This window comes from Panthera onca, chromosome E3, assembly GCF_046562875.1.
Source record: "Panthera onca isolate mPanOnc1 chromosome E3, mPanOnc1 haplotype 2, whole genome shotgun sequence".
Taxonomy (NCBI): Eukaryota; Metazoa; Chordata; class Mammalia; order Carnivora; family Felidae; genus Panthera; species Panthera onca.
In genome coordinates, this window is record NC_138354.1 from 38022259 (window position 1) to 38034961 (window position 12703).

Genomic DNA, 12703 nt, shown 5'->3' on the forward strand with positions numbered 1-12703 from the left:
AAAGCATCTTCAGGCTCGTGAAACACCCTGCCGATTCCCCCTGAGCCAAAGTCATGCACGTACAGACAAGAGCGCTTCTCTGCTGGCCACATGCAGCCTAGGTGACCTAGTGTGGCCTGGCCTGTGTCCCCATCAGTAACACCCAGGCCTCAGTAAAAAACACTGGGAGCAGACTGATGAGGACAGCTCAGGATGTCCTCAGGATAAAAGGAGCCAATAATGCAAAGGAGCCTTGCACATGTGAAAAGGCATCTGAGAAACATTCGATTCCCAGCCCCTCCCACCCCCCTCCCAAGCATGAAAGCCTTACCACAGCCGGACCATATTAAACAAAAATCTCAGGGCACCTGGGTGGCTCAGTCGGTAAGCATCCGACTTCGACTCAGGTCATGATCTCGCGGTCTGTGGGTTCGAGCCCCGCGTCGGGCTCTGTGCTGACAGCTCAGAGCCTGGAGCCTGTTTCAGATTCTATGTCTCTCTCTTCCTCTGACCCTCCCCGTTCATGCTCTCTCTCTCTCTCTGTCTCAAAAATAAATAAATGTTAAAAAAAAATTTTTTTTAAACAAAAATCTCTCAGTCCCCAACATCACAGAGGAAAGAAAGATGACCTGAGAACAACTTTAAGCAAAGACCGTTTCACTGAGTTCCAGACTAAGTGCTTGTAGCCACCTTTTGTAAGAGGAGGGGTCCTTCTCTCTTCTGGAAACAGCCTCTACCAATAGGGGTGGGCCCCAGCGGCGGCATAGCTCCGGTCCCCTCGACAATGCTCGTTGGCCAAGATGGACACCCGGCGGTGCTGGACCAACACACGGTTCTCTCTCCTGTGGAAGTGGATCAGACACCGGAGGACTTGGTCCTTGAGGACCCCTGAGGGATGGCAATCAGGTACGGGCAAGGCACAGCAGAATGACACTGAGTCCAGAGGGGACATGGGGCTTTTGTGTTCTGGTGGCTTCCACATCTTGGGTCCCAACCTCAAGTTCCAGAGACCCACCCCCCACCAGGCTTCCAACACATTCCGTTCTTGCCTAAGCTAGTCTGCATCAATGCCATAGTGACAGCCAATTTTCAAGAATTAAAAACGTAACACAAAGCACTTAGGAAAGAACTCATGCAAATCAGTGAGAAGGGAGACAATCCAATATGAAAAATATGCAAATGATTTCCACACCTCACAAAAAGAGGAAGAGAAATGGATGGTAATTTACATATGTAAATGTGCCCAACCTCCCTGGTCATCAGGGAAAGTAAATAAAAACTACAATGAGTGGGGCGCCTCTTGATACAGACTCATGGCCTTGATCCCAATGTCATGGGATTGAGCACCACGTCTGGCTCCATGCTGAGCGTAGAGCCTGTTTGATATTCTCTCTCTCCCTCTGCCCTTTCCCGCCCCGCTAACGTTCTCTAATTAAAAAAAAAAACAAAAACAAAAAACAAAAAAACTACAATGAGACAACCATGGCTAAAGTTACGAAGAAAACCAAACACACACACGCGACTCTCCCCAGGAGAGAACGCACGACAATCACAACTCTGCTCTGCTGATGAGGGTGCAGGTTGGTGCAGCGGCCCCACAACACCTCAAAACCTGCTGCAAGCCCAGCACACACAACCAACCGCTCGGCACCCACCGCCAGCTGGGACCATGGCCCCCAAGAGACAGGTCCTCAGGGGACTGAAAACTCGCAGACACAAAAAGTAGGGTGGTGGGTGCCGGGGACCGGCGAGTCTGTGTGTAAAGGGCACAGAGTTCAGCTGTGCGAGAGGGAAAGAGCCGCACAGGGAGAGGGCAGTGGGCGGCTGCACAACAGGGATGTCACTGAACTGCGCACTTCAAACGGTTATTAAGATGGGCACTGTTGGGGCGCCTGGGTGGCTCAGTCGGTTAAGTGTCCGACTTCGGCTCAGGTCACGATCTCGCGGTATGTGGGTTCGAGCCCTGCATCGGGCTCTGTGCTGACTCCTCGGAGCCTGGAGCCTGTTTCGGATTCTGTGTGTCTCCCTCTCTCTCTGACCCTCCCCCGTTCATGCTCTGTCTCTGTCTCAAAAATAATAAATAAACGTTAAAAAAAAAAAAAAAAGATGGGCACTGTTATGTGTACTTTACCACAATTAGGGAAAAAATGGACCCAAAGAAATCTGATCACGGGCACCAATGCAGTCACAGAAGTGTGCACAGCAGCGCTTTTCATAAGGGCTCAAACTGGAAATTCCCCCAACGCCCCTCCCCATGGATGAAGATGTGGTGGCATCCACAGACACTGGACTCTAACACAGAGGAGGCCAAGCTGACTAGTGTCACCATGAACGGTATGAGGGCCTCCTCACTGCAGAGGAGCAAAGAGCGGCCAGTTCCAGCTGTCACATTCAAAACAGGCAAAATCACCTCTGGTGGACTCGGAAGGGAGCCTCCCAGGGAGGAGGGAGGCAAAGATTGGGAGGGGGCACCAAGGGGGTTTGGGGGCTGCGACTGTTCCATTTCTTCAACATGTTCACTTTGTCATCATTCATCAAACTTATGATTTACACGTTTTCTAAATGCGTGTTACCCTTCACTTTTTTTAAGTTGTTATTTACTTCGATGTTAAACAAACACATGCAGACAGTCCCGCACTTAATGGTTTGTCTTCTGAGTTTTAGACTTTACAATGGTGCAAAAGCAATATGCATTCATCAGAACCCACATTTCAAATTGTGATTGTGGATCTTTTCCCCAGATAACCATCTGAGGTAGGAGCCTCCCCTGGGGAAGATGGGCAGGGCAGGAGCCCCAGGTCCAGGCAGCCATGCGGTCACAAGGTAAGCACTCGTGCTTGCGACCATTCTGAGCCCAGAGAACCATTTTGGTTTTCGCTGTAAGTATGGTATTCAACAAACATGAGATGTCAAACACTATCACCAAACCAGCTTCGTGTTGGTGATTTTGCCCACCCGTAGGCTCACGAAAGTGCTCTGAGCGCATTTAAGGGAGATGAGGCTAGGTTCGGCAGGTTCGATGTATTCAATGCATTTTCGATGGGGACACAACCCCATCATAAGTTGAGGAAGATCTGTGTATTGTGGATATACGCACACATTTTTTAAACAGTGCACAACCGAACACAACCCCGAAAGGCCCCCAGGGAGTCTGGTCACTCAGGGATGTCCTGTGGGTCAGGTGTGGATAACAGAAGGCTGCAGTCATCACAACGGTGGATGCCAGGGCCACCTGGAGGGAGCCAGCACGGCGGTCTGCCCACTTGGGGGGGTCGGGCACCCAGGACCAAGCGAGAGGGCACGACTCAGGATCAGGCAGGATGAAAGGGCAGGGAAAGTGGCTCCAGGACTTCTTTTAGACACAGAGGTGGGGAGACGTTCCATCAGTCATTCCTCGAGGCTCGCGCCTCCTCACCTGGCTCCATGACTAAGCAAACCAACTGATCTCGTGTTAGGCAGCGAGGGCCCCTCTCCCACGCGGTTCCATGCCATCAGCTTTTCTGCAAACAGCAGAGGGTGTGGGCCTCATTCTTCCTCCTTCCCACTCCCATCCTGGAGGGGCGGCCACCCCCTAAGGCACAGGCAGGGGCTGAGCCTGCTTCTCCCATCTCTGAGGAGCTGGGCAGACGCAGGGGCAGTGAGCGGAACTGAACAATTCCCCTGTTATTTACTGAGGCCGAAACAGGCGCCACATGGGTGGTGCATGTGACACCATCTGCCCTTTTATGGGACACCATTTTATGGAGCGACACAGAATCCTGAGGGTGAGTGACTGTACACAACCACACAGAAACGCACACAGGAAATGCCAAATGGAACACGACCCCATGAGAACGACCGGTCCGGACAGCACTAGGCTTGGGAAGCGAGGCAGGCGGCAGGGGTCACTGTCCACGGGGGCCATCCAGGAAGTGGAGGCCGGCCTCCAGGAAACTTCTGGGCCCGCTGAAAAACAAAAGTTCAGCAGGGCAGGGTACGGTCCCACCCTGCCAGCTCACGTGGACTCTCGGAGTCAGAACTGGAAGAGGCCTGGGAACCAGAGGTTAACCCCAGTGAGTCAGGGAAATGGGGCCAGAGAGCAAGCGCCTGGCTCAAGGCCACAGGTTGAGGACAGACTCAGGCCTCAGGACTCTGAATCCAGTGCTCCTCCCACCACACAGGCTCGATCTCATGTGCTAAACTGATCTTCCGTGACTTTCCGTGTTTGCGGATGGGTGTGCTATAAACACAATACAGGCCGCCCCAACCGTGAGGAAGAAAACACACGCATGCGCTCACACACCAGTACAAACCCACACCCCTTTTATCTTGGGCTACCGGGCCCTCAGTGCCACGGCTCACTGGAATGGCAGCAGCCACCGCCCTGGCATAGGATCAAAAGCCCAGTGGCCGAGCGGCCAGACCAGCACAGGCCTGGGTTTTCTTCCCCGAGTGCCAGGCTGCACAAGCATGTGGAGCCGGCTCACGGACGTGAGAGTCCAACAAAGCCCAGGGCAGCGAGGCTGGCAACGAGGTTAGCAGGAGCTGACGGTCTTGTTATTTTCAAGTCAACAAAAAGTGACGGTGTGTTAACAATTCCCAGAGAAACTATGACAAGTCCCCAGAGTCATTGTGCCCTGACGCATGCCCTGAACTGAATACACGATGCAGGGACCTCAGAAACAAACACAGAGCTCCAAACCTCTCAGAACCCTGAGGGCAGGCGGCACTCTCACCGGGGGACCCACCACACCTCAGCTCCTGGGCCCCAGTGGCCGGCTCCTGAACCCCAGTAACCCAGGGTCGCTGCTGCAGGGAAACGGGTGCTCAGATGCCCACCCACCATGGCCCGTTCAAATTGTTTCCTGTTGCTGTTAGTTTTTTACTGTTTTTACCTAAAACATAACAGCGGAAGCTCAGAAAATACAGCCTGTTTATGCAGCTCTTACAACGATAAAACCCAAACCAAGTTCACATGAGCAGAAACACAGAACTAGTTCTCTTATGAGCACAGCACAGGTGACACGGGGAAGCTGAATATGAATCCAGCTGAACCACACGACGCTGGTGACGATGGTGCAAAGTCTCTGAGCAAGAAGGTGAACCTGGCCCTGGACAGGCAGAGCCTCCTTCTCCCCATCCACTCCCCATCCTACTGTCACAGACACACGGGGCTCAGAGCACAAGCTCACTCCCTTGGGACATGATGGCCCAGGGACCCAGAATGCCCCTGATGATAGAGAACGTCCGCCTTCATCTCAAACTTCGGCCTCAGTTCGTTTCTTCAGTTGCCAAATAAATCAGTCAGCAAGGCCCCACCCTGGAAATGGGAGACCCTGACACGAGTGTTCGGGATGTTTTTACACTGCCAGCAAGACCTAGGCTCACAGCAAAGGTCTTGCACATGCCCTGGGCCCCTCCACCACCTGGCAGCAGACCCAGGAGTCCTCAGATCCCCGGCAGACACCCCACGGGATATGAGGAAGCCCGCTGTGAGCAGTCCGTACACCGAGGAGGTGAGGTTCGTTTCCTTCAAGGCCTGTTGCACGAGCATCTGTCAAACGCCTACTGTACACGAGACTCAGATGCTGGGTGACGAAGGCCCGGGCTGATTTCCAGTTCCTCCACTAGAGGACAAAAGTCTAGGGTCACAGTACATGGCAAGGCTCCGGCAAGATAAAGGAGGTGAAAACACTGTGAGAGCACACGCACAAACAAAAGGTTTACATCTCGGGCATATCTCCCCCCCCCTCCCCTGCCTGGGCCAGTAGGTCACATGTCTGATGGTCCCTCCTTCTGACCCTTCTCATGGGTGACCTGGTCCCAGCACGACCTCCCTCAGACACCAGGGCAGGGCAGCCAGCAGCGCTCTGAGACACACAATTAACAGTAATGAGAACAGCGGGAGGACAGACCGCGGCAGCAGCTGCCCACGGCCACGTCCTCTGTGGCTGCAGCCTGCGCTGGCTTCCACATGTCCGCACCTTCTCTTTAGGAGCTCGCCGTGGTGTCCTAAGTCCTGCTCTGACCCGCAACTGGAGACCGGCCGGCTGTGTGGTCACGGCAAGGGAGGCCAGACACAAACCCTCACAGTTACGGAGCTGACTTTTTGTAAAAGTGCAAAGGTGGCCTGATGGAAAAAGGACAGTCTTCTCAACAAATGATAATTAAATGACTGAATCCCCACATGCAAAGAAAAGACCTCGGAGTTTTACCTGAGACCATACACACAAGAAAACATTAACTCAAAATGGATCACAGACCTAAATGCATGAACTGAAACTTTTCTAAAACTTGTATGGAAAAAACAGAAAATCTTTGTAACCTTGAACAAGGTAAAGATCTCCCAGCTATAACTCCAAAAATATTAACCATTAAAAAAAAATCGATAAATTGGGGCACCTGGGTTAAGTTGGTTAAGCATCTGACTTCTTGGTTTCAGCTTGGGTCATGATCCCATGGTTTGTGAGTTCCAACTCTTTGCTGACAGTTCGGAGCCTGCATGGGATTTTCTTTCTCCCTCTCTATCCCTCTCCTACTCGCGCATGTGCTCTCTCTCACTCCTTCCCTCTCAAAATAAATAAATAAACTTTAAATCACAGAGCTGATAAATGAACTGTATTACTGTATCCAGAATAACGGAACTACTACTCAGTAAGATTAACAATCCACTTTTTAAAAAAAATGAACAGGGGCGCCTGGGTGACTCAGTCGGTTGAGTGTTGGGACTCTGGCTCAGGTCATGATCTCATGGTTCGTGGGTTCGTTCCCCGCGTTGGGTTCTGTGCTCACAGCTCAGAGCCTGAAGCCTGCTTCTGATTCTGTGCCTCCTTCTCCCTCTCTCTCTGCCCCTCCCCCTGCTCACGAACACTGTCTCTCTCTCTCAAAAATAAACACACATTAAAATTTTTTAAAAGTAATAAAATAATAATAATTTAAAAAATGAACAAAAGACAAAAACAGACTTCTGCCATGTGCGCCTCTCTCTCTCTCTCTCTCTCTCTCTCACACACACACACAGCACATGAAAAGATGCTCCACGTCTTCAGTCATGGGGAAATGCAAATCAAAACCACAATGGGATACCGCTTCATGCCCACAAGGATGGCTACAATTAAAAAGGTAGGCCAACAGGGTGCCTGGCTGGCTCAGTCTGTAGAGCATGTGACTCTTGATCTCAGGGTCCGGAGTTCAAGCTCAGCTCCAAGATGGGCAGAGAACCTACCTGTTGGGCGAAGAGCCCAGTTTAAAAAAAAAAAAAGATAGATAATAATAACTGTTAGCAAGGATGTGGAGAATTGGAACCTTCACACACCGCTGGCAGGAATATAAAATGAAGCAGCTGCTGTGGAAAACAGTCTGGCACTTCATCAGAAGGTTAAACACAGAATCACCATATGACCCAGCAATTCCACTCCAACGTGTATACTATAGACAATTAAAAAGGGCCACACAAATGTTCAGTGTTCATAGCAGTGTTATTCATAATAGCCAAAAACCGGAAACAACCCAAATGTTAACTGGTAAATACACAACATGTACTATATCTGTACACAAAGGTACAGACACCTGTTACCACGTGGTAGAACTCCGAAGACGTTGTTTTAAGTGCAAAAAGCCACACACCAAACTACATGTTGTGGGGCACCTGGGTGGCTCAGTTGGTGAAGGGTCCAACTTCGGCTCAGGTCGTGATCTCACAAGCTTGTGAGTTTGAGCCCCGCATCGGGCTCTGTGCTGACAGCTCAGAGTCTAGAGCCTGCTTCCGATTCTGTGTCCCTCTCTCGCTCTGCCCCTCCCCTGCTCGTGCTCTGTCTCTCTCTCTCAAGAATAAATAAAATGTTAAAAAAAAAAACTTAAGGGGCACCTGGGTGGCTCAGTCAGTTGGGCATCTGACTTCAGCTCAGGTCATGATCTCACCCTGTGTGGGTTCGAGCCCCGCGTCAGGCTCTGTGCTGACAGCTCGGAGCCTGGAGCCTGCTTTGAATTCTGTGTCTCCCTGTCTCTCTGCCCTTCCCTACTCACGCTCTGTCTCTCTCTGTCTCTCAAAAATAAATAAACATTGAAATAAAATTTTTTTAATTAAAAAAAAAAAGAAACTACAAGTTGTATGATTCCTTTTCTTTTTTACCTTTGAAAGAGAGTGCACACATGTGCACATGAGCAGGGAAGGGACAGAGAGAGAGGGGGAGAGAGAGGCAGAGAAAGAATCCCAAGCAGGCATGAGGAGGGAAGGGACAAAGAGAGAGGGAGAGCGAGGGAGAGGGGGGAGAGAGAGAATTCCAAGAATGCTCCGCACTGTCAGCGCAGAGCCCAACACGGGGCTCGAACTCACAAAGCCATGAGATAGTGACTTGAGCCGAAACCAAGTGTCAGACCTTTAACCAACTGAGCCACCAAGTGCCCCTGGATGATTCCTTTTATATGAAGTGTCCAGAGAGGGCATATTTTAAAGACAGAAGCCAGATCAGGTGGAAACCGAGATGGACTGCAAACAGGCACAATGAAACTCTGGAAGGTGATGGAAATGTCTAAAACTGATTTGCACAGTTGTATAAATTTACTGGAAGTCAACAAATCATACATTTACACTGGATGAGTCATATGACATACAACTCGATAAAGTTGCTTAAAAAGTAAAATGAATAAATAAATACAACGAAAACAAAGCAAATGTAATTAAATTTCAGCTAGGTACTGTTGCAGTACATGCTGAAAGTTCCACAAACAAAAGAAAATTGGACAGATGTTAAAAGTTCCCACCACAAAAAAAAAAAAAAAAAAAAAGTGATGAGGATGCTAACTCACCTTATTTCCTGACATGTACATTTATGAAATCATTAGACTGCACACCTTACACTTACATAATGTTATATGTCAATTAAGTCTCAATAAAGCTGGGAGGGATCAGTGCTACAGATATGTTAAAAAATATTAACATCCAGGGGCGCCTGGGTGGCTCAGTCGGTTAAGCGTCCGACTTCGGCTCAGGTCATGATCTCACGGTCCGTGAGTTCGAGCCCCCGTCCGTCGGGCTCTGTGCTGACAGCTCAGAGCCTGGAGCTTGTTTCAGATTCTGTGTCTCCCTCTCTCTCTGACCCTTCCCCGTTCATGCTCTGTCTCTCTGTCTCAAAAATAAATAAACGTTAAAAATTAAAAAAAATATATTAGCATCCAATTTTTCTCTCCTCAATATTATCGATGAAATTAACAGAGACCTGAGAAGATAACTTTCTCATAAAGCGATTGAATGGTCCACAGGGCCAACCCCTAAAAATCATCTGAAATACCCCTGGGGACCTTGTCCACCCTTGGAGAAACATACTAAGGTCCTGCTAAGGTAATTTCTGCCTCAGACTGACCCTCCCTGAGCAAGGTGGCCCGAGGGACAAGGAAGCCCAGGGGACAGGTTTTGGACTGGACAGGTCCAGGCAAGCACTGCTATGGTGCTCTAAGGTAGCCCATGACATTCACCTGCGTGCCACCCTAATCGATTAGTTGTGGCCGACTGGCATGTTCATTAATGGCTTCTGAAACCAAGTCCAGGCTTGGTGACAAAGAGTGTCCTGAATGATTAGCCAGGTCTACCACACAGAATCTGAAAGTTGTGTTATAAAGGCCTTGTACTTGTGGTTTCATCCAAACACCCAAATGAAGGAACATCAAGTATGTGGCCCTCGTCCTGGATTAACATAGGAAATGCCACATTAAACTCTGATATCTCTGCCATGCTACTGCTAACTGCTATTAGGGTCTGAAATGTCCACCTAATTTCCTTTTTAAACCTTTACAGCAATTAACATTTTAGGAGGACTTTCAGTGCCAGTCACTGTTCTAAACACTGTACAGGGCTCAACCCATTTTACAGATAAGGAAACTGTGACCCAGGGGGCTACGCAACTTGCCTCCAATCACTCAGACAAAGACAGGCTGGAAGAACATCGGAGATGAAAGACAATGAATTCAAACAACTGCTTCATGAGACGTGGGGATGTCAGCCCGCAGGCCTTCAGGGATCCCCACACCAGGCTGGGCTGCCCTGCGCTTATGCTTGGGACACAAGCAGGCAACAGTGGCTTCTGCCCACTTCGGCCTCATCATCCCCTTCTGACTGCCCCAAAACGCTGTGCTGGTCTCCACCCCTCTATTCTCCCAGACACTCCCCCTTTGGGGGCTTCCAAAATCAGCACAGAGCAGTTCTTAAATCTGAGTGGACATCAGACTCATTTGAGAAATGAGTTTAAACGCAGGTTGCTAGGCCCCAGCAGGTCTGAGGCAGGGCCTGGGAAATGCATGCTTAACAAGCTTCTCTACCAGTGGGAGTGGGTGGTCCGCGGCTACACTCAAAGGAAACCTGGCCTGGTGGGTGCGTGAAGGCCAACTGTGAGGCCTACAAGACCCCGATAGCAGATCAGATTCTTCAGAAGCCAGGATCAGGTGATCCAACCGAAAGACCCCCTGAGGTCCAAGTTCTCTGTTCTTCTTCTTCTTTCCAAGGCAAATGACCCCACGAGGAGATCGAGAGGAAAGAACCCAAGCTAAAGTCCTGGGTCAGTCCACACTCTTTAGAGGCAGCAAAACAGAGTGTAAACAAGTCCACAGGGGTCAGATTTGTGGTCCTGCGCCTAGATGTGCTTCCACCCAGGTCTAAGACCTTGGGAAAGTCACTTCCTTGCTGCAGGCTCAAGTCTCCCTGCCACGGAAAAGGAGACCAGAGAACCAGACAGGTCTCCTCCAACCAGTCTCCTGTTCTCCAGCAAGGGCTCCAAGCCTTACCCCATCAAATCTCCTTGGGCCCAGCCCCTCTCCTGCCACCCCCCATTCACGTACACACAGGAGAGCTAAGCCTCTGTCCAGATGGCATGGGCAGTGTTCAGAACTACTGGCCCAGTCTTCACACCAAGCCACCAAAGAAAGCCCAAACTGACGATGGTGTGATGTCAATCCCTTTGACAATGACCACTTTGTAAGCGCAAGCTAAGCGCCGAGCACCGTGCTAACCCCTCACCAGCATCGCGCCCCGAACCTCATCCCAGCCCTAAGGCTTTCCGGTGAGTCTCCCCTGTGTGCAGACGAGAAAAGTGAGGCGCCCAGAGGCGAAGTGACTGACCCAAGGTCACCCAGCCGGGACGGGGCAGGCAGCCCGGGGCTCCACCCACGGCCCGGGTGGAGGTCGCGCGGAGCCCCGGGCCGGGAGGAGCAGGGAGGGCAGCGGGCCGGGCAGAGCCCCCACTGCACCCTCTGCGGAGAGCCTCGCGCGGGCGCGCCCTGCCCACCCGGGTTCCGGCCCAGGTCTCGCCCTCCGCTCGCGGAGCCGAGCGGCCGCTCACCGGACTTCGGGGGGTAGCGATAGGCCGAGTTCGCCTGGATGTCGATGTCCTCCACGCCCGCGATGCGGCGGCTCAGGATGGAGCCCATGGTGCACGGCGAGCCGGGCCGGGCCGGCCGGGGCCGGGACGCGGGCGGCGGCGGCGTCCTCAAGCGGACATGCCCCGGACCAGGCCACACGGACACTAGCCCACGGCCGCGGGCGCCTCGGCCTCCGAGCCCCAACCCTCAGCTCCGCTGGGGGCCCGACGCCACGGCGGCCCTCCGCCCCCCGGGTATGAGGCACTTCGGGAAATGGAGTCCCTTCACTTCCCTTCGCCGCCCAGGGCGACGGGCTGCGGCACGGGCACCCTGCCTGAGAACTACATGTCCCAGGATGCCCTTCGCCACGGCGTCGTGAAGTTGTTGACCAGCGTTCAGGAACAAACCAAATGGACCTGAATCCAGAGGGGAGGATTCATCACCGCAAACTGACCTTCCCTCTACATTCCAAGCACAGTACTAGCATCGTAACTCTTTAGCCTCCTAATCATCTGTTCATATACAGATCCTCATAGGAATCCAGCGCCTTCCATTTACCCCCTATCTGAAATATCTCCCTGAGCCACCATGGTTCTCCCCACTTCCCAGGGTTTATCTCCGGCCCCGGCCAGAAGAGGGCATACCTCTACCTGCCGCCCGGCAATAGCTGGGGTGGAACCCAAGGCCGTCAGGAGTGGGGCTCCCTGGCGAAGCCAAGGGCTTCCTTCAGCCCCTTTCCAAAACTCAAAGCTTCTCTTTGGCTCCACGTCCAGAACAATCACCCTGAAAACATAATTTTACAGCCCCACACCGAGGCAGTAGACCTCTTCTCATTTTACATATAGAGAAGAGACGGCTGCATATGAGGTGTGGAAGGCAAGTTTAAAAAACCGGTCAGGATTCAAGGCTTGCCGATTGCAATGTACTTTCCTGGCTTTTGAGTCACATAAAATTCTGTAAGCAGGCCAAGTGGAGGTCTGTTTGGCCTACTTTTCAGTTGAGAAACGGGTTTCAAGAAGAAAGTGACTTTCTAAGTCAAGTCTGCTGTATCAAGAAAGCTGGGAGAGCAGTAGCTGCTGAAGGGTCTCAAATAGTAAATGCACCACATTCCCCGTTAAAGTGAGTCCTACACATTTCTGGTGGCTAGAATCCAGAATACAACCTTCTATTGTCAGGGAACCTGGGAAGCCAAAGTTAATAGAAGAGGTGAAAGACTTATGTGATTATGAGTAGAGTTCCAGATCTTGGAAGAGCCGGATTATATCTGTGCTTCACAATCAAGATCCCCATTTACCGAGCACCTACTGTGTGCCAGGCATCACGTTGAGGACTTTATACAGAGTCATTGAATTTTCTGATGTAGCTTTTATTTTATTTTATTTTTTAAGTGTTTATT

General features: G+C 51.2%; 1 protein-coding gene across 4 annotated transcripts in view; it reads right to left on the reverse strand.

Annotated features, from left to right (window-relative positions):
• Positions 1–11546, reverse strand: part of MGRN1 (mahogunin ring finger 1) — a 54933-nt gene extending 43387 nt beyond the window's left edge. For all 4 annotated transcript variants that reach the window (XM_060648356.3, XM_060648355.3, XM_060648358.3 and 1 more), the window contains exon 1: positions 11289–11546. In XM_060648356.3, coding sequence (XP_060504339.1) covers positions 11289–11376 — 88 coding nt within the window. In that variant the 5' untranslated portion in view covers positions 11377–11546. The remainder of the gene's footprint in view (positions 1–11288) is intronic.
• Positions 11547–12703: the final 1157 nt, after the last annotated feature.